The sequence below is a fragment of the Cyphomyrmex costatus genome, unplaced genomic scaffold (assembly GCF_001594065.2).
Source record: "Cyphomyrmex costatus isolate MS0001 unplaced genomic scaffold, Ccosl1.0 scaffold158, whole genome shotgun sequence".
Classification (NCBI taxonomy): domain Eukaryota; kingdom Metazoa; phylum Arthropoda; class Insecta; order Hymenoptera; family Formicidae; genus Cyphomyrmex; species Cyphomyrmex costatus.
In genome coordinates, this window is record NW_017275587.1 from 894,404 (window position 1) to 918,247 (window position 23,844).

Genomic DNA, 23,844 nt, shown 5'->3' on the forward strand with positions numbered 1-23,844 from the left:
ACGGAGTTTTCAAAATATATCTAATATTTGTAAAATTGATGCATGCTGATGCAGTAGCGTGCATCGATTTTTAACAGCACAATAGATTTCCTTAAAAAATCTTCATTCGTCAGAAAGCTACTTCTATTTCGTAAGCTTCATTGTTTTTTCCAAAAACGCTTTTTTTTCATGAAAACGTTTGAGTCTATTATGATGATTGAAATATCACATCACATTTCTTAAATCCGAGTCTTCCAGAACAAAACAAAAATTTCTCATACTTTTATTTTTCTAAATATACTTTAAAATTATGTTAAAAATAATAAATAACGAATAACTATTTATTTTTTGTATTTATATTGATAAATTAATTAACTAATATAGCGTAATGAATAGGTAATATTAATTATCATAATATATTTTAATACATGATTAATACTTTCAATCGGACAACAATCCGACTAAAATAAATCTGAATACGATAATTCAATAGTTATATAATGCCTTTGATATATATATATATATATACGTATATCTCGTTAACTTTTTCAATATATTTGCACATCGATTACTCTCTCTACGTGCCCATTACTTTTTTGTGCGCTCTTAATTGAAGGATTAAATAACTGAATGATACATAACAAGATAATATAATATGATAATGGCATGTAAAATAAAAGAAGTTAAATATGCGTTAAATATAATGTAATATAATATAATATAATATAAATAAAATATGCAGCACCTAAATTATAATATAAATTTTGAAAGATGTAGCAGAAGAAAAACTTTGTATGATCATCAAACAATATACGTTATTTCGCCGTAAAATTTCAGTTCTTCATTCGTGCATGGATGCTTTATTGAGAATCCATCGTACTATGTTCGTTGTATTTAATTTTCAATATTTTTACGCATCGCCTGAAGCTTAATCAGAGGATGTGGGTTTAATACAGATATTTTATTTTTTTAACGTAGAATTTTATATTCAATCCCTATTAGACATAAAACACGAAATATAAAAATTTGTATATTTATTTCTAATCGACGATTTTATATTACGTTTCAACAAAAAATTATCCGTGCAAATAAATGCAAAAAAAAGATAAAAACTTTTAGGAAAAACTTATCTTTGGTGAAAATAATTAATGATAAAAATAAATTTTTAAATATAAATTAATCCCCAGACTCATCTACGAAATACCTCATTTATATCAGCAACATTCGAAAAATGTTATTTAATAAAATATAAAAAGATAGTTCAACATAATTAAAGGCATTACGTAACAAGAAATTTAAAAAATAAAAACGATATTTTCTCTCTGCAAAAGTAGAAAGATTTAACAATAGCATGTTTCTGAAAAAAGTTAGCTATAGGAAAAAGATCAGCGTGACAATCGATATTGCCAATGCAGACACGATAAGGCAAAGGACAAGAAAGATCTCATCGTCAATCTAACCAGAAGCGACGACGCTAGGGAACGTAATCCGATTCATTTTCCACGAGCGTTTTTCATAAATGCGGTAGCAAAGGGAATACGCACACGCGAGTCGAGTCGAGAATCGAGAGCGCAAGGAAGATGGCCTTTCAATGGGAGGATGCTGACCCCCGCAGCTAACGGAATGTCGATAATGTTTTATGCATTTTTCATCTTCGGGCGACGAGGTAGGAAAGGACCCGAAGTAGGAAAGATGGCCGAGGGCAAGAGTCAGTTGAAGTCTTCTCGAACTTCGATTCTCTCATACAGACTTGGCCGTCAAAGTTCCTCCTTCTCCCTCGGGATAGATCGAAAAATCAAATTTCGATGTCGGCGCTATAAACAGGAATTACGTCACCTTTCGATCTCAACGTCCTGCATCACGTGATCACGACTTATTCGAGCGACTGACTCTTCCTCTCTATACCTGTCGCGATATCAGATTATCGTGATGCCCGCGTGATTTCATCTCGCACACCATTGCACCGCCACTGCCATCACCGCTCCACCACGCCTTTATGGTCGACAAATTAATTACGAGAAATAAATCGGAGCGTCACGCCGAGGAAGTAATCGATCCATGAGGGTGAGGCAGGTCAGGAATTACGCCACGCTGTCGGCGAAGCGACTGCCGATAATGTTTTATGCATCATTCATCCACGACGCTGAAGAAGCGGAAGAGACGGATCAGTCGCGATTAATTTCTCGCTCGTCCAAGTTTTATCCCTCGGATCTATCCCCGTTGCCCACCAATATGCTCCACGCAGAGAATTTTGCGTATTTTTTTTTAAAGTTACGTCTCATCGATATTGTACACTCAGTGACGAGCATGTTGTGACGAACGCGATCTCATCGATACATCAATGTTCTAAAAACGCGGATTACGCATCGCGCGATTTTACCTCACGTTCAAACGCTCGATATTATATGCCGAACTCATTGTATTCAGTCAAACGATTCTTAACCCTTAAACGCCTTACTGCGGTATGGCATGGCTTTTCTTTCATCAATACATTTATCAGCTTTTCTTTTTCTAATGTCTTTTCTAATGCTTTTTCCATTATTTATAACTTTTTTCATCAATAAAGATACACATATAATATAGATACACAGAAAGGAGGATTTTACTAAAATATCTAAAAATTTAGCTGAATATTCATAGATCGAAAAATAATTTTGTTGGCCCATCAAAATAATTATATGTTAACTATGTAAAACGCTCAAATTGGTTGCGAGAATATCAAAACTTTTTACAGCATTATTTTCATCATGCTTGAGCTATCTACATAACTATTTTGACAGTTCAACCATTATTTAAATTATTTTCTGCTCTGTATTTACCTAAATCTAAATTTTTAGATGCTTTAATAAAATTATTCTTTTTACATATACATTTGCTTAATATGATATATTCCTAAATATTTGGCGTTTTGATTAAAAACAAATTGTTTATCATATGTTTATTTTTATAAAAGGTATAACCAATCAAATTGGATTGAGAGAGTATATAATATATATAATAAACATACCCAAATGTATTGTTCTCGAAATGTGGTATTTAAGAATTAATTGTGGTATGTTTAACTTCTATTATAGCGAATTATGTACGAAATGACAAAAGAGTACAAATAAAAGCAGATTATAAAGCTCTTACTATATAATTAAAATAAAAACAGAGATTATTGTTTCACGCTTTATATACGTTTGGACTGATGATTAAAATAATATTAATGATAAATGTAAAAAAAACCGAGTTTAATCTGCATGCACTTCGCTTTATATCGCTCTTTCAATACTCATAAAATTACACTATTGTAAAAAAAAAATAAACTTAATAAAAACGTCTAGCATCACTTAACTGATTACGAACTTTGTTAATTTTTAAAAAATGCACATAAAAACACAACTTCAATTCTCTCAACAAAAGATATGTGATTTATGCTCATTTCTATCAATGTATATTAACTTTAATCTTAGTTTAACTTACTTTTTATCTTCTTCTAGTTCTAAGAATTAAAAAAGAATAAAAAATTAGTTAAACCGAGATTAAAGTTAGTCTATACATTGGTAGAAATGGACATTAGGCCATTTTTATAATTAAAGTATACTTCAATATTTGTAAACAAGATAAAATTATATTAATCATTATAGTATCTTCTATATATATCTTTATTGCTGCCTTAAGCACAATTTTCGATTATCATACGTAAGAAGACGTCAGTGTTAATTAGCTGCGTGTTTGCAAAGTTTAAAATTGAGTAACGAATTGCAGCGCGTATGAATTGAAATATTGTATTTCACCTGAACATTTTGAAGAAGGAAGATCTAGATAATAGAACTGGGCAAGATTAGAAAATCGGAGCTCGGTAATGTTTTATGCATTTCTCATTGTCGATTCGAGAAAGGAGAAAAAACAACGTGATAGCCAAGAGTACTTTAGGACAGCGCGAAGTTAACTCTCGTTCGCAAAGAGAAGTTTTCTCTCTTTCGAGACAAGGAAAAAACGATCCATAATTTTGTAAAAGTTATAGTCCAATTAAAAGGCAAGAAAAATATGGAAATTCATGCACAACAAACTCAACCATGACGTAACAACAATAAAGAGCAGATGAGAATGCCGTATAAAAGCGCGTGAAAATATTATCGTATTCATGGATATATAATAATATTTAAGGAAAATTATATGCGTTTTACTCATGTATTAGTACTTTCGCATTTTTATATTTCACCTGTGTATTTTATGATAATTTCTCAATATTCTTCTCGGTTATAAAAACTATAATACACAATATTAAAAATATTTATTTATAAATAAATTAATTTACAGATTTTTCTATTATATTAAAATCTCTCTAATAGATGCTTATTGGGCATCAAAAATCTAATTGTGATATAATTTCATTAGTTTAGCTGCGTTTTTAAGTCTGAAAAAATTTCAGCGTACAGTAAATATGATTATAATTGTAGTATATATTAATTCTCATTGAAGTAGTTAAGCATTAAAAGATCTAGACCGTTATAGAATTTCCTACTTCTTATTTAATTTGTTATAAATATTCGATTCTAAAAAAAATATCAATATTCTAAATTTAACTTTAAACGATAAAGTTATTTTCAAAATGTATCTGTACACTAGTTGTTTATAGATATCAAAGGATCAATGCTAACCCAATCCTTTGAATTAAATAACATTTTGATATTTTGAATTTCCATATATCTCAAAATTTAAATCATTTTTATGATTGAATTGCTTACAATTACCTAATCTAATAATGTAGAAACGAGTTAAATCCTTAATACATTTTATTGTGCTGTTAAGTACATATCTATGTACTCTGTAATTCGAAATGTACTTTTTTCAAAATATTTCACTTACATTTTTACATAGATTAAATCAATGTACAATGGCTTTTTAACGTGCATCAAATTTGCTATTATTTTCCAGTTTAAGCGAAAAAATATACAAGTTTACTAACTGACTTTAAATAATTGCAGTAAAACAAAAAACGCTTTGATTGATGGAGCCGTGAAGTCACATTTGACCCCGACCTTATCATTAGAGGGTTAAGAATATAAATCACATTACAGATTACTAACGGGGGCAGAAATACGTCGCGTTGCCTCCGGCCGTTGTAGATTTTTCTCGCTTCACCACTGATGCCACAAATGCCATTTAGTTTCGCCATTGCGACGCCGCCGAGGAAAATCGCCGCGAGAAACTTTTTCCTGGAAACCGCGAAAATCGATTGTCTCGCACGCACACGGTGGACACGAAGGAAAACAACACTTCGAACAGAGACGCGAAGAAATAAACCATGAATCGCGTTTCAATTTTTCAAGACGAAACCAGCTCTCAGAAGATTTTGCAAAGACGCATGAGACATCGTGTATTGTATGTCATTGCGAAAATGACAAGCGCGAGAACTTTGGTGAAATTTATCGCCCAGGATAGGGGAAATGGGCCAAGGCGAGAAGAAAAGATCTCACCGCTGCTGGTACACAAGAGCGTGAAGCGCGCAAATTTAATGGAACGGCTGGAGTAATATCAAAGTTGTTACACACGCCGTGTACGAAAAATCGCGTACTCTTCTCAAATTTTATTATGGATCTTCTAAAATGGTTTTCCTCAGCGAAGCATTGATTATACGCCACTTTTTGCAACGAGCGAATTTTCAAAATTTTCATTAATTGTTATATTGAAATAATGATTGCCGCGTGAAATGTTTGTGATTAAATTATATTTCGATAAATTTATTAAAATGCCGTGTGCAATATTGTTTAATTACTGCAAAGTTACATTTGACAATAAAACAACGCTGTTATTTACAAAACGTGTAGTTATTGCGATATTTCCTACGTAATATTAATATTATCTTTTCCTTGTATTAACTACAATTTTTAATAAAAAAAATAAGTCAATAATGCAAGCCAATGTGAGCCAACACTGGATTGTAATGTGTAATACTTGTATGTATTATTAATATAATTATAACTGACCATTACAGACGTTTTGACTACACAATTTTGGTTATCTTCAGCGTAACAACAAATAAGTAATAATAAATTTCAATATTGAACACACACACACACTACATTAAATTTCGATATAACATAATAAAACGAGATGCTTTGTAAAACCGGAAATATATTGCGAGTTAAATTAAAGTCAAAATCGTGAATAAAATCATCTATTATATTTGGCAGAATACAATTTTGACTACAATTTTAGCAATGTAATTAATCGTAAATAAAAAACAATCATAATATTAACTAAACGTTTAAAAATATTACGCCACTTTTTTTCCTAATCAAAAGGTTTTTATTGTCATGTTTGTTAAAAACCCCTCTGACAAGAATTATATAAAATTATATATCTTATATGAACACATGGACACACGCCTTGTGGTTATAATCAGAGAACCGAGTTGACAGAACGAGAGAGTATAGTATCTTTTATCTTTTTATGAGAATAAGAGTTGAACACATAACTCCAATATACACCGCATCATCTTATCATTTTTGCAAGACTTTATAAATTATAACTTAAAAGATCCAACGCATTTACTGTCTCTTTCAATCGAATATGAAAGACGCATCCATGTATATAAGATCTATGTATAAAATATTTCAAATAAATTGCGCAAAATAATAAGCAGACAAATAAAGTATAGTATTGTAAACTAAACAAAAATTGAAACTTTTATCTTCACGAATATCATACAAAATTCATAAAAGCATCTGACTGTCTCGACGACACGAGAAGGTTGGAGTTACATAAAATTTTAATCGGATTACGAAAACGGTAGACAAACGAAACAAGAAGCGCCGCGCAAACGAAGCTCTCTGCGCGCGACACAATCGTGTCGGGGAAAGTGTTGCAATGTTTGAAAGTTAATTCAGCAATGCACGTTATTTTGTTTCGCTCGCGAAAGGATATCGAAGGCCGAAGTTTCAATTTAGATGCTGAGCAGAACTCGCTCGGAATTTCCGGAAGAGCTCACGGCGCATTAAATTATTTAATTCCAATAAGAAATGGCTCCTTTCGACGAGCTTCGTTTTACAAAGGCGACCTATTCGTCCGCCTTGCCGGTTTTCGTTCGAGTCCGCCTCCGTTCTTTCTCGCACCGTCGGTCGTATAATTGTTAATTAACTAAAAGCATCGGAAAAGCCCCTAGGTTCTCATCATTAACGAAAGTAATCTAAAGACAAATGAGAGTGAACATGTGCGTTTACGTTGCAAAATGCGTATAATTTTAAAATAAACTTTTATCGTACGTTTGTTAACAAAATGGTTTGAAAAATTTATAAAAGAGTATACAAAAATATGCTAAAAATAGATATTTGAGGACTAACTGTGCAATACTATTGAAATTGTTATTAATATAAACTTAACCCTCTGGCCAAAATCTGTAACATAATTATTGATGCTAGGTCTGTAAAGATCAATTTAATTTATATTAACTATAGAAGGCACTAATTAATTCAAGGAACCAAAATGACATAAACTATATAAAAAAGAATAAATAGATATAAGAATGAATAAATATATTTTAATAAGAATAATTTAAATTTGCAGATGTATTATACAGAAAATTGAATTAGCATTTTTGATAAAGAAATTTGTTAGGAAGATCTATATGAGCCAACTCAATTAACGATACGTACATTCATGTAATTATTGAGTATGTCCATCAATAATTACATTCTGTTAACATGGTTATCATAGTTATCCACTTCTACTAATTATAAGATCTCATCTTCTATTGATTGATTTTAACATTATGGACTGTGTAAGATGATTTCAACTAATTTTATATGCATTAATTAACAATTAATGAATTTATACAATAAGCACGGTTAATTATATTGGCTTATATAAATTTTCTTTCTGCCTTTTTACTTTATGATTCTTGGATCACAAATTTGCTCTCTCTCTCTCTCTCTCTCATCTCATATTAGATTTAACAATTGAGTAGAAATCCAATGGATCTACCATGAGCTCCGAAAATCGATTCAAAATTCATCGAAAAAGCCTTGAAATATGGATTTGATGCATCCAAATATAATTCCGTATAAAATAACAGAATGTTATTCCGCAGTGCAATAGGAATATATCAAAACAAATGTAGACTGTCTGGCTAGTTCTCGTCTGTCTCTCGTGACAAGAACGTAAATTATTGTCCGGCTATTCGACAGACGAGGTACCGCCATTTTCCGGCTAGACAAAAGCTCTTTCTCCCCATTTCACTCTCCGCGTCCTGCTCTTTCTGCATTAGTATTTGCGCCAATTGCGGCGCGCGTGCTCATTACTCAAAACAAAATGTGCGCGGACGTGCGAATTCGCGGGCAGCGAGCGCAACGGCTCGCGAGAACAAAGGTCATCCTTAATTCCAACTAAATGTCCCGTATGTTAGCGTATCTCCACCTCGTCGTCGACATTCGGACCGTCGAAATGGCGTAAATTCATTAAGTCTAATCCGACGCGAGTCTAAACTACGCGAACGGCTGTCGTTAGATACCTCCCATAACGTGTTGTCACACGCGGAAAATTTACATTTAACGAGCGGCTTACACAATTGAAGACAGAATGGCGAAATTAACGTTCCGACCGGTAGGGATTAAAAGAGTCGGGGGAATACATGCGCGTTGCGATGCAGAGCGAGAAATGATAATAAACGAGCGGTATTTGTCCGCCGTGACAAGCGTATTGATAATTCCGAACAGAACGCAATCACTACGATAATTATAATATTTCTCGTTAGTTCCTTTTAACCATCTCACATAAAACGACATTTTAATGATATAACATCCCAACCCCAGCGAGAAGAAATCCAACGAATTTTCTTCTTAAATAATGTTGTTTAACATCTAGAAAATTGTCTCTTTTTTCGGTTTATTCATCTGATTCAGTCTTAAGCGCACCGCCACTCGATTAAGCTAATTAACAAAAAAGCGATACTGCGTTCGTTGCAAAATAAATACACCGCAAATTTTCTTATGCATAACGTGAAAGAGGGCACATACTGATTCCTCGAATCTCTACGGAATGTTACTACTGACATTTTAACTGTAAGATATATGAATATACATATCGTTATACGATATAATAATTTTATTTTTCATTCCTAATACACTGTTAATTTATTATATCAAATTATATTCATATACATAATTCGAGTTATTTTTAATCATTTCTATAAGTCATCCTACTTAATATATGTTATTGATCCTTCACCATCTCTTAAAAGCACTCTTTCTATGTTTTTATTACAAATTTTAATAGGTAAATTTAAATTTGTAAAAAATAAATAAAAGTTATAAATTTTTTTAAATATTTTTATACAAAAGTGTAAGAATTTTTTTAGATTTTTATTCAGGTCTGAACAATATACATATAAGAATTTGTACTTTCTTCTCAAGTTTGAAAATTTTACATTGCCGATGGAAGGTTAATTTAACTAAAACAATAAAATTAAACAAATTAATTCAAAAAATATATTAAATTTGACACGATTTTTTATTTACTAAAATGCATAATATTGATTACTTTAAATGAAAACAATTCAACCACGGAAATGGATTGATTTACATTAAAAATAATAAAATTTCTTATTTTTAACTGAATGAATAGATTGGATTATCATTGCTCTTTTTGATATTTAATTGTGTAAATATTAATTTTCCTGCTTTTAAAATGAAACTTTAAAGAATACGAAGATGGATCGTTTGATGAAAGAGCTCATGTTTAAGGGTGTGATAATTGGAAGGAAAAGTAAGAAGAAATTGAAACGCCAACACGTCGAAAAAGTGAGTAGAAGTGCGAGAGAAGGAGGTGAAAGCAAAGGACAGAAACAAGACGGACTAATTTCTCAGCAGCGCGGACCGTTAATCGCACCGGAATTAAGAGAACGAGGAGACAGCTGAGATAAAGACAAGAAGAGGGGAGTGAAGGGATCGGGGGGGGGGGGGGCAAGGGGGGCACGGTAGTCGCAAATGCATCTTTAGGCCAGCCCTCGCCGCTCTCGTTTCGTCCCAACTACCCTTCCGGCTGGGCTTTATATACGAACCACCCCGCGGCGGTCTTTGAATTCACGTCGAGGAGAAATTTATACGAAAACTTGACAATGCTCTCGCACGCGGTGTCGCTCTGGTCTTGCCATCTTTCAAGTCTCCTTTTCCTCACTTATTTCTTCCGCGTGCACGCACAAGGGATGGAAAGTGTTTTAGCCTAGCATAGAGAGATATAATGTTTGACGTGCGGCTTTAAACCGGACACACGACCACGACTGTGAATTACATTCGTTATTGGAGTTTCCCGTGCCTCTTTCCTCCCCGACACCCACTTGAGCCTTTTGATACCGCAATGGCGCGCTATTAACGATGAGTTAAACTCCGCGAGGACTTTACAGCTTAAAACTTACCATCCATTCTTGCGGTCGTGTCCCACTTGTCCGATTTCCGAAATTATGAACGGCGAGATAAGCGTTCTCCAAACTCGCGTGGCTTTTATCTTCCCGTCGTTATAGCGAGACGTAAAATTTGGCGCACTTCAAGAAGCTCGAACGAGGACACCGTGTTACGAGAGTTTGGCGAGGAGCCTCGTTACGGGACTCATTTAACGAGAATGCATCTCCTAGAGAAGACTTTAAGTCTCTTGTCCGACAAGTTCTTGATGCATCTTTTGCAAATCTTCCTCTATTTCTCTTCCATTCTTTTAAAGGAAAGAAAATGTTAGGCATATTTATATTACATTGCATTACATTCTCTGATGACTTTTATTCTCTCATTTTTCTTCTTTATGGATTTTTATATTAAATAGAAATATGTTAAATTAATTACATTAAATTTAACTTTATTAAATTTAATTATATTAAATTATTAAATTTAACAAATATTTAATAATTATACCCTTACGGGAGGGGTTACTACCCTGAGTATTTCGTGTCCGACCAATTTTTATTCGTGCAAATTTCTCGCAAGTTCGACAAATTAAATTATACACTACATTTTATTATTTTTCATTTGTTCTAGAGATTGGAAAATTATATGTTCGCGAATTTTTAGAGAATTTTAAAAAGCATTTTAAATACTGTTGAGGCCGTGTGTTAAATAGCCTTATGGGATAGAGAATTTCAGTTTATTATGTTTAGTAAGAGAGCTTGTACAGACAAAAACGCACCTTTAACGATAGATTTAATAGCGCGAGTACGATACGATGCTGCTGTCCAACATGGACGATACAAGTTATACAAGAAAGAAGACGGAAGTAAAGACTCGTTAGTCAAGATACCGGAAAGATCTATCGTGAACACCATTTCGCGTTACTCTCGCTCTTATGAGGTACACGAACACATTCATGCTTCAACAAAACTTAAAAAATAAACAGATTCGAAAAACCTAGACTGATAGGACACTGTTTTGTGTGTGTGTGTGTGTGTGTGTGTGTGTGTGTGTGTGTGTGTGTGCGTGTGCGCGCGCGCGCGCGCCTGGTGCAGTAAGGGTTAATTATATTAAACTTAATAAAATTATTTAAAAAAATTTATATACATATATGCATCTATGATATATCTCGATTTATTTTTATTCTTTTTTTATAGATCAACCTATTCTTTTTCCAACTATTCACTACATTATCATTTACAAATTTGCCTATATGTGAATGAATGTGTGATATATAATGAATATTGCAGTGTGATGAGCTCAGGTCCGTGGGTTCGCTAAATCCAAATGACTATGCGGATTAGTTTTGCTTGCGGGATTATTCATATCTTCTTTATATTATAATTAACATGTACATATATGAAAAGAAAAGATATCGATCAAAATATCATCACTAAATCGTCTCAAATGTTTCCTCTTCTCGTTCAAGAACACTGGTAATAAAAGAAATACTCAAATGCTGATATACGCAAGCCAATGTTTAAAAAGTACGAATCAAAATTTTGAATTATATATATATACATATATATATATAATATAAAAACACCGTCGTCATTTCGAATCTTTTCGTATTTCGACTCTCAAAAAGACTATATTTGTTTGAACAATAATTCCTGCTTGTACTATGATATTTATTCATTTTTAATGATTTTAGAGAGCAGCTTTATTTTTGCACTTAAAATAGCGAGTTACACGTACTACCGCTTTTCAAAGAGCAAAAACGAAGATAGGCACTCGTCACAGGCGGATCAAAGCTGATGTCCTTTGCAGCAGTTAATACATTTACGAGCTTCTTAGTTCCATTAACTAGACACAAGAAGGAATCAACGATGGCGTTCACCTCTGAGTTTCCCGTCGTGTACCCAAAGAGCGACTACGAATCTCACACTTCACGTCTCCTTGAGAAGTCGGGTCCGGACTTAATCGCGTAAGAACACGTCAGATGCGAAAGGACTTCCATTATAGTTTCAGAGTAGGTACTACGAGTTGTATGGAGCAAAATGGGCATGGCTATATGGATACAAGATAACAAGTGAGATAACACGTGACACCATCATATTTTACAATTGCAAATCGAAAAAAGAACTCACAGCATTATTTTTTCAAATATGGAAATTTTGAAATCTTTTATTTATATTATATATCACTTTTATTATTTTGTCGAGTTTCTCGCACATCAATGTATAACTAAAAAAAATACTATTGAAAAAATAAAAATTCCAACAAATACCAAAAAAAAAATATTCCGAACTTACACTTTGACACGGAAAATAATGCGAGTTGTATATATGAATTTTCATACAATAATTATTGTAATAAATGATAATTTCTATTTTAATTTCTTATTATTTCTTTAGTAGAAAAAATTTTTTTAAATTAAGAAAAATATTAACATAAACTTATTTTTTCTTCCTTATCCGTAAATAAGTTCTAATATTATAAATAACATTTTATATATTATTATATTTCTAAAAAATAAAATAAAATCTTAAAATATTTTCAAAGTTTTTGTGTAAAGAAAATGATGTTTCGAAGGACATGGTCTGTCACGCTAATGAAAGAAATTTATTTTAAGAAAAACGAAAATGAGTCAAAATGTTACATCTTTTATGTTTTGTATCTGCATAATCGCCTTATGTGTCGTTTCATTTTTAAACGCGCTAAATTAACGCTTAATTAATACGTTTACGCTCGCGGTGAAAACTTTTAGCACGGTTATAAAAGTCCGTTGAATTCGCTTTTTCGTTAAATTCTGGAGAAGCAGCGCTAAAAGGTGGTCGCCTATTATTATTATCACGAGCGATAATAATTGTCTTTGCATAACCTGCGTGGCAAAGCACGAATTAATTTGTCGCAGCGACTGCTAGTATAAAAAAAAAATCGAGAACTTGAAATTGTTCTCTTAATTACACTATTAAACTGCTGGAAGAAAAATATCTTCGATTTTAGAGATTACTTTCAATTTTATCCTTTGCACTGATATATATTTAATGAATAAAGTGAAATTTGTTTATTTTTGTATTTAGAAAATGAAAGAAGAAAACAAATTGTAATCACCAGACTTAATTTTAAACAATGAATTACGAGTATTATCAGAAGAATTTTCTCTCTCTCTCTCTCCCCTCTCTTTCTTTCTTCCTCAGTTATATGCACGGAAACGACGCGCGTCCATAGCTTTCATTTTCATTACCTCCAGGCAGCTATTAATTACCCACAGTATCGATAATCGATTCTCACCGAGCAGAGTCATGAATAAGAAAACGGAGAAACGGCTAAAAATGAGAATAACGTTCGCTGTTTCGCGCTTCGACGATAACGCATATCGTTTCTTTCGCGCGGGTAATATCGACGATAACTTTTGCGATTTAGCTCGTTGATTCTGCTGGCTTCATCCGGCGTTCATCGCTCTCGTTCGAGCTTCTTCCACCGCGTGCTAGCATCTCGCGAAACTTTGTATCCTTCGCATTATTGTGTGCCATAAATACGCTAAACTTAACGTAGCTATATATAGAAAAGGACATGCATGAAATATTAAGTTTCACCGAAAGGAATATCGGAAGCAGAATACTGCTGTTGTATCATTAAAAAATTCTTTATATCTCTCAAATTAATTTTTACTTGTTTCATCTGATGCGATAACGACATTACCTTCATTCCGATTTTCAATTATTCTTTTCGATTATTATTATTTAAATCCGTCCTTAATTGTGTTGAATATCTCGTTGAAAACTCGCAATTTAATACGGTTTCCTTAACTACCTTAATCAAGAATAATTAAAATACTTAAAATTTAATACTGTAAATTCTCTACAGTGTTTAAAAGATGCTCATTAGGATCAATAATATTAAATTGTTTATGAATTTAATTAGTGATATTACTCCAGCTTCAGTTTAGGATTGCATCTCAGTACTGACAAATAATCGGCGCGTAATTTGAAAATTGTTCAAATTCACACAAAAATATTATTAGACACAAAAGATTTGTATTAACTGAATATGGCTTCTTTGCTTATTTATATTAATATATTATATACGAAAATGTCGACGTACACAAATTATTAAGTTTTACCAAAACAACTGTAAAAACTATAGAAAGGTTTGTATTGTTCTCTTATTATTGGTGGCATCAATCAATCGTCTCAACGAGGATCCTCAATTTTATTGGATTTGTATAACCGTGTAAAATCTAATGGGTATCACGAGTTATCGCGAAAGGGTATATACACGAAAGTTATGACTTGGTGAGTTGTTTACGACAACTGTAGAAACTGAGAAAATTCCCAGAGGCTCGCCAAGTATCCCAATACCTTTCGCGACTATGTTCTACACTATGTACTATATACACGCGGAAAATCCGTAGCCAGGCGTTAACGTGTTTTATGGTGGCCGAAAGGAGGGCGAACAAAAGTTTACCGCGCGTTGCCTGCAGAGCGTCGCAGTGACGCCGCGGAGGAGTCCTCCTTTCATCCAACACCCTCCTTCGAGGCTATACTTCCACGGGTATAGTTGTATTTTTCCGCGGACAGGTTACAGCCGCCGTACCGACCGTTTCCACTGTATACACCACTAACGTAATGCACTTTCTGAGAGACACTTAAATAGTCGTTAACATGCGCGATTGTCCAACTTCGCCCGGATACGTTTTGCTCGCGTCAGAAAGTCTCGCACGTGTATGAGACGAGGGGATTTATATCCCTGCTATAACTACGAAGCTTATCACAATATTTGAAAAATTTGGAGAAATTTAATTGTGAATACTGTTACACTGAGAAAAAAATTGTTGGAATTATAATAACAATTTAGCTACATAATTTTTAACCAGTTTCGGTACCAACTTTATATCTTTTATAGAACTACTAATAATTATTATTACTAAAATTATGTAGCAATAAAAAATGGAGCTCCTAATCATATTTTACCGTACAATTATAATCACATAAATATTAAACACTTTTCTTTAGAATACAAATGTAACATTACATTGTGCAACTGCAGTAATTAATGTATAGCAAGAAGAGAGTTTTCATCGAATATATTGATTTGATAATATATTAATCGATGTTGAGATAAGTTATTAATTCTGAATACTATATATAAAAAACACATCTTTCACAGTTAAAATTACAATTTTACAAAGGATAAAATATTTCATCATATTAATACGTTTCGAATACGTTTAATTAAAATTTTTTACCAATACTCGCGGCCGGTTTATTTTAATTATTAAAATATGTTGTGACTCTCTTCAGTTAGCTAGAAAAGTATTAACCTTCCTGTTGCTTATAACGCACGAAATTATAGATAAGTAATTATTTATATATTTCCAAACGTATGCGTTCATGTCTGAATATCAGCGTGTAATCTCCGCCACGGTTATTAACCAGATTAATTAATTTACCAGGTAAATATCTCGATATACTGAATATATACTGATGAACCGACTCAAATATTCTGTCTGCTTTATGAATGAGATCTGTTTCGCAAACTTAGTCACTGTTTGTACACCAACCGAATTGATGAAAAAGCTACACATAAAATAGATGTACGTCTTATTAAATAGCCTAATAATTTAACAGCCTATATATAAAGTAATTTATTGAAAGTTCAATCAAAAGATGCCTAAAGCTGTTATTTTGTTAAACTATCAAAATAAATTTTTAATTTCAGAATCAAAGACGTATGATTTAAGAAATCTGTACACAATCTCAGAATGTTTTTTTGGAAGATATTATAAATAGGTATATTATAATATTTCTTTTACGCTTGTTAAAGAATTCAATATTCAGCAAACAATTTGACATTACTCGACGTCATTTTGACATTAAAATGATGATATATAAAGTCAGCTTGTTTGCAGGGTAATCTCTATTACAACAATTTCCTCTGCGACAAAATTAATAACTCGACGAGATCAATAACAGAAAAGTAAGCAGAATATCATACAGTTTTGGATTTTTTCTTTCAGACCACGTGCCTAACAGAACTGCCAGACGTGGCGCCTTGCAACGGCACCGTGCGACTACCACCGCCGTGCGAGGACTCGCCTAGCAGCGGCAGCAGCAAGGATCGCAGAGACGAGAGTCCTCGCAGGAGGTGTCGGCTGTTGGCACCTGTCCTGGTCCTAGTGGTCGTTCTGCTCCTCGGAGGCCTCTGTCTGCCGTTTCTACTACAATCCGCGCCTGCCACGCACCAGCAGAGGCTGGACGTGATCAGGAGGATTCTCACTGAAGTGCCTCTGATCGACGGGTACGTATTTTTATTACCAAACTGACGATAAAACGTACCATTGGCCAAAATAAAAATATACATATATGAAATATTTTTAATATGCAAAGACATTTGAAAAATAATATAAATTGAATTGCCTATTATATGGTCTTTCGGAGTATATCATCTCACTAATATACAGCAAGTAATTATTACAACCTATCATATATTACATTACATAATCATATAATCCTCAAATACTCAAAACCAAATAAATCCCATTTTGATTCTATCTTGCTTATTAATCTCAAGTAACATTGCAATATCCAGATCATTATACATTTCGAACATATTCGACTATACATATAATTCCATAATTGTGATATTTAAATAGAAAACATATGTCATTACTACACATATTACAAAATATAAAATTCAACTCGTTATAATAACGAAAAAATTTACTTAAAAAATAAAAAACGCGAGAATACAGATGTTATAAATAGAAATGTTGTTCATGTCATACAATGGACATAGATTCCGATTACCTATTTCACAACTTCGTTTTTTAGATACATAAAATAAAATATTATACAGTTATAATTCTTATCAGAACGAGAATAAGTCGATTAAAAGAAATAATCCTATTTTCGATTTCAAAACGGACTTTAATGCTTGAATATTTCAAAATGAATTTATATATTCAATTTTGTAAACTACGTGCCAGAATCTTTTCAGATTTAAAATACATCATAAATAGAACTAGAGTAGTTGTATCACATATTAAATTAACTAATAATTTTATAATTTTTGATACTAGTAAATATCTTAGAAGAATATTAATAATTTTATGCTAATAATATAAGTATCTTATAAAAGCTGTAATTAATTTATTACAAAAAATATTACCTCAGCCATAGAATTCAGCCCGGATCTCCCGTATTCCGTGCGGGCGTCTTCCTAATTTGACTACCGAGGTTTCGGTAATATTTATCGCAACAAAATATAATTTACAGAGAAAGGATAATATCTATAATATGTGTTTTACTATAAAATTTTAGATATAAAAGAATTTTAAATAAAACAATTTTACGTTGTTTTGTGTATTCAATCATTATAAGAATTGGAAAATTTTAGATTATTATATATAAATGTGCATATATGATATACAAATAGCGTATCATAAATTTTCAAGTTAATAAATTCTACACTGCTGAGAGCATCGTAACACTGGGAAGAATTTAATTGCATTAATTATTTTGATTATAAACAAACAAATCAAAATTTTCTATAGTTGAAATAATCAGAATCTTCTGATTTGTTTATTTTCAACCAGAAAATTTCTTAATAAAAACATATTATACATGTTGCACATAATATTGTGTTAAAACTCATATTTCTAATTTTTAGGCACAACGATTTGCCCTGGAATGTCAGAAAGTTCGTACACAATCAACTTGGCGAAGTTAACCTGAGCAGCGATCTCGGCAGGGTCGACCCATGGGCCAGATCAGACTGGAGTCACACGGACATCCCTAGATTACGCGCTGGCCTCGTCGGTGCACAGGTAAATTCAACATGGCATTCATTAGGTTTCTCCGCCCTTTCTCTCCGTCGGCTGTTATTTCCATCCCGCTTTTTTGGCAGAAGCACACCATCTGTTCCTGCATTTTAGTACCTTCTCGCAATTTCTATGTTAATTCATGTTACGTCACACATTCATGGATCAAAAACACGTTATTTTAGAAAAAATCATTGGTAATCATTGAGAAAAATGCGTTCGAATGCTATCAAACTATACATTGATCAATCAACAAACCAATAAAAATACCTTATTTATAACCATAAATATGTTAAAAAATCTTTTATTTATCACTAAAAGATACTAAAATATCGGAATAGATAACACATTTTTGCTGATAAATCGGATTCAAAATACTGATCTCACTAAAAGGAAATCGTTCAGTTTAAATAGCCTTGATTCTTTTATATCACGATAAGAAGATTAACGATAACTCGGTGCAAAGTTTTCAGCAATCCAAAACTGTTAAGTGTAACGAATTTACGATCCATACTAAGAATGATATTGAATTGCAAGCAATTAGGTATCAAAGGAAGCAATCCAACTTAAACAAAGACACTCGCCGCGAATATGACAGGCCGACTTTATCGATAACGAAGAGACTCATCATTGGCACAGAAATGGGCAATTCCAATTGGACCTACACGTAAAAGCCTCCAATTACCGAAACATATTATTCGAATGGAATAACTATGTGCGCAACTGTAGCAAACGGCAGTACTTGCGTTGTTGCTAAAGCGCCTATGCAGTTTCCGAACAATTCCAATTCATTATCGGTTCTATCTGTAGCTATTCGTTGTAACGGATCGGCATTGGCCGGTGCACTGCGTCTATAATTCTACTCGACTACGCGAGCGCACGCAATCCAATCGGATCATGCCAAGCGATGAATCGAAATGCCTAACGATGATTTGCAAGCAAACTACAAAACAGAAAATTTACTTGCTGCCGGGTAATACTACTTGGCGTAATATTGATCACCAACAGCGCTATATGAACTATAATACTATGGAGAATTGTCCAGCTCGATCATAAACTCTTTGCTGTGCATTCAGAGAAAAAGATAATATTTATGCAGAATTAATATACATGGAAAGGCAGATTTTACTTAAATGTTAAAAAATTTAGCTATAGAATATAGATCTGAAAAATTAAAAATAATTTTGTTGGATTATCAAAGTAAATCATGTAGATCGTCCAAACTTATCAAACTAAAAATCACTAAACCGCATCGACATGTCATGTAATCTATCGTACACGTCACCATAAAAATCTTCGTGTAAGCGATGTTATTAAGAAAGACCTCTCGATAAATCTGAGACTCTCGACGTCTGGCCACACGTCGTTTCTCTCAATCGCCGGTCTTGTATCTCGATAAGTTACGATCGTCGAAGCGGGTCAACAAGTGAGCACTAACTCTTATCGGAACCAAGAATCCTGCTTGTTCGATCCCGCCGTCTCTTGCCGTCTTGCCGAGATATTGGCAATCGACAGATACAGACGGAGGAAGGAAGCATCATCTACTTCGAGCCTTCATCGCCGCGTCCACGAGGTGTCTCGAAGAAGATATATACCGACAACGAAAATTGATTCCCGGTATCGAGAAACACATTTTAGAAGCACTTTCCCGAAAAATTTCGCCAAAATCCGTGTACCTTCGCTCCGATAAATTTCAGTAATTTTTAAATTGCTGAGAAATTATATTTTCTTCCAACAGATTTAACTCTAAAAATATATTACAAATTAAAAAACGGAAATAACTTTTCAATCATATTTTCTTCTATGAAAATATCGACTGCTAGTTTGTCTAGCGGTGAACGTGATTGAAAAAAAAAAGGATAAACCGTATACATCAATACATGTATGCAGTGATATAAACGCCAATAATAGCCAATGTATTGAATCCATTGCGGTGTTCGAGCGACAGAAAATAGGTTTCTTTTGATCCCCAGCAAAGACTCAATTTTTAATCCAATCCGGCAAATGACTACCTTTGTAAACTTCAATTAGCCGATAAACGCGGATAGAGCCATATTATACCTTTGAGCGGGAAAAGATCAATTATCAAAAGAGCGATGTTATTTTTACTTATTACGTTATTTTTCGTCAGACACACGTTGTCCTCTACACTTAATTCTGTCGCATCGAAAAATCGCTATTAAATACTATATTCAGTGAATCAGTATTTAAAATAGTAAATTAAATAAAGTAGAATAAATATAATAATTTATTATGCTTATTGTGTTATTATTACTGTAAATTATAACACCCATATAAAAGAACACAAAATCCAAAATCGAAGTATATAACATGTTAAAGATATCTTTTAAAAAATACCTAGTTAAAGACATTTTTTAAGTATCTTTAAAATATTTTATGTTTCAATTCTGCATATTTACCGGATACATATAAACGAGAAATGTTATTAGAAATGTGTATAGACATTTACTTAACTTAAAACATACCAAATTAGTTACAATAGAGGAATGCATATATAATGTTCGTACATTTTCTACCTTAATGTCAGTAACAAAAGTCAGTTAATAGAAAATGTTACTTAATAGAAAACATTTATTATAATCGACAACAAATGATTTGATTGGCAAAATAATTACGTACACCTGCTTTGAATCATTTCGCCGCAAAAATTAGATATTTCTGTTTGACAGTAAACGAGCACTAGAATATTTATTCCACAAATAAGTTATTCATCAGATTGAAAAGAGCAATAAGCGTGTAGAAGCAAAACCATAAAGGCTCGTAAATGATCTAAATTAATCCGTTGCTATTATTGGCGTATTTCCGATGCTGCATAATTTATCTATATCGGAAAATTTCATGGATAAATGAAATGGCGTTTGTACCCGATTCGATATTTATAACCTGTTACTCGTGCCGAGGCAACACGCTACTACGGTGTTAGTCCATAAATTTATATTCCCCCCGATGTAATTCATGTGATCAAATACAGGGTATCCTTATTCTTTCTAGTCCGCTGTAATCCACATTAATCAGGCGACGACAAGGGGATAAAATAGAAGTGCAAACGAACACGCTCGAGTCTATCGAGAGTGTGTGAAAATTTCACTCCAGTTTTGCCGATTTACGTCAAATCCAATCTCTGGGCACACTGCATTTATTACTGATCGTGAACCCTTTTAATCCTGACAATTTATTAATCGCGCCGACAGACAGACGAGTGGTAGATTGTCATTCTCCCAATGCTGCAATGGTAGATGGATTTATCAGTCCGTCCTTTTTAATAATTGACTGTTTAACGCTAAAGACGATTTGATTATTTGCAATTATCTGTCAGCAATTCACAGCATAATAAAATATTTTACATTTAATATTCTATAACCGTCGGATTCTATATACGTTGGAAATTGTCTATTTTTTCTCTTACAAACTTGCTAAAATATCTGTAAATATTGTAGTATTACACACAAAATTATTTCTTTTTATAAAAGAAAAGGTAACCAATTGGGCTAATAAGAGTGCGCTATAAATTAGAACGCAAAATTACGACGTAAAAAAACATACTTTAATGTGTCAGAACCAACGTATTTTTTATAATTAAAAAAATTATTATATTTTGTGTTTTGCAATCGTAAAAAGAAAACCGTTGCATTTCATGTATTTAAAAAAATTAATATGGATGTAAAATCGGATTTTTATATATTAATGATGTATATTTTAAAATATCGTGCAGAGGGAATATATTACTTTTTTTACACAGAAGATATATTTTAAAAATATTCTCTCTGTACTTTTCCAAATGAAATATTATTCAAGTTTAAGTACCTTTCTGCTAAAGCGTTTTTGGTCTTTTCGAATCTTTTTATTTCTTTATGCAATTATAACTATAAAAGTTTAACACTCTGGAATCAGTCGATGATATTCCGTTACAACTGCTGGAGATGTCAATTTTATAATTTTTTATCCTTACTCTCAATTAAAAGTTATTTTATTATTTGTAGAGGAAGAGTGCATGAGAGAGAGAGGGTTATAAAATACTATTTTTGTTTTATTGAAATAACTCAGTATATTCATGCGACGTAACTACTTTTTATACAAATTTGTTAACCATCACATGATATCAATTATGCTATAGATAGAATTTTCTCGGATATACAGAACGACTGTAATTTAAAAAAAACTAAAGAGTGAAAAAATGATAGTTGTGAAATAAGAGTGAGAATATGGAATAGTACTAACTAGTATATGTATAATATAACTTTACATGTGCATTTCGTTACCAAATTTAATCCAATTTAATTAAATATCATTTGAAAGTACATTTAAGTTAAATTGAAGTTATAAAATTAATATAAACATACTTCTCAAAATTACGTCAAGAGTACACATCTGTAAAACCGTCTGCTACTTGTAAAACTGAAGTGTGCATAATTAGTACGTAGTATAACTTTACACATTAGATTTCAAATTTAATTCAATTATCATTTAAAAGCCACATTCAAGCTAGAATGAAAATACTATTTTTACAACGCAGTAAACATTAATAATCAGTGGTCATGTTATAACATTTCAGTAGACTATGAGAAGTAATTTTGACAATTCTCAGAATGCAAATTATACAAGATATAATATTCTGCAATTTCCCACCTAATCCATAAACGTTCTCCTTTCCTCTATATCGTTAGAATTATTTTTATTATATTCACGTATTTTTAAAATTCCGTGTATCTAATGCAAAAAAAAAAACAAGATGTTTAACGGAACTAAAATGGTACCATCGGCGATTCTGGTGTTAAAGAGAAACCCTCAACGAGAAGCGATTGGATGCTAATTATTAAATCGTTCAATGAGCTGATATATCCCGACAGTGCCGAGAAGGACTTCACACCTCGATCTGCGGCTATATTTGCGATTAAGCTAGCCTCTTCCTCTCATCTCCGTCATCGATACGAGCGTCGCGCCCGTTCGCTCTTGGTCCGCGGAGGATATTAATGGTCCTCTGGGCACGTTCCATGACAGAGGCAAGCCAATTTCGATCTGGATCAATGGCGACGCCATAATCAGCAAAGCCCTCGGCAGAGCCATTCACTTAGGCCGAGGCTGCTGGCGGCAATCGTGGCGCTAATACGTCGCTATAGAGAGAGAATCACCAATACCTAAACTCCCCTTCCACTTTGTACCTTCGCCCTTCTCGCATCCTGACTGCGCGTATGACTGTTCGTATTCATATCGTGTCCCATTATCGCACCGCGCCTTCGAGATTAAGCCAGAAATTAGATCGTGCCCCAAGTGAGTGGCCACTTCACGAGAAATGATCGCGTGACGAGAAATTATCTAGAAATTTTCGATCTCGTGCGAGAAAAGTGCTTCACGATGAGCGACGTGAAGTAGTAAAGTAAGAGCTTGATCCGCACTTCAACTGAATGCTAGATAGTCCAGACGGTTGTAAGATCCCCTCTATTAGTGCATATCGTTAATTATTATGACGACGATTAGCAAAATATATTTATAAAATAATGTAAAAATATATAATAATTTTTATATTTTTTAAGTGATTTTTTCGTTATTAACGTTCTATATTTATCAAAAATATTTCTCATATTTGAGCAAACACATTTATTTGAACATAAAATCACGATAACAAGTTTTATATATATATATATATATATATATATATAT

General features: G+C 32.8%; 1 protein-coding gene across 1 annotated transcript in view; it reads left to right on the forward strand.

Moving 5' to 3' along the window:
* LOC108771392 (dipeptidase 1) overlaps window positions 1-23,844 on the forward strand; it is a 119,289-nt gene that overhangs the window by 40,171 nt on the left and 55,274 nt on the right. The window contains exons 3-4 of the mRNA XM_018536665.1: window positions 16,363-16,643; window positions 18,015-18,171. Of these exons, the coding sequence (XP_018392167.1) occupies window positions 16,363-16,643; window positions 18,015-18,171 (438 nt within the window). The remainder of the gene's footprint in view (window positions 1-16,362; window positions 16,644-18,014; window positions 18,172-23,844) is intronic.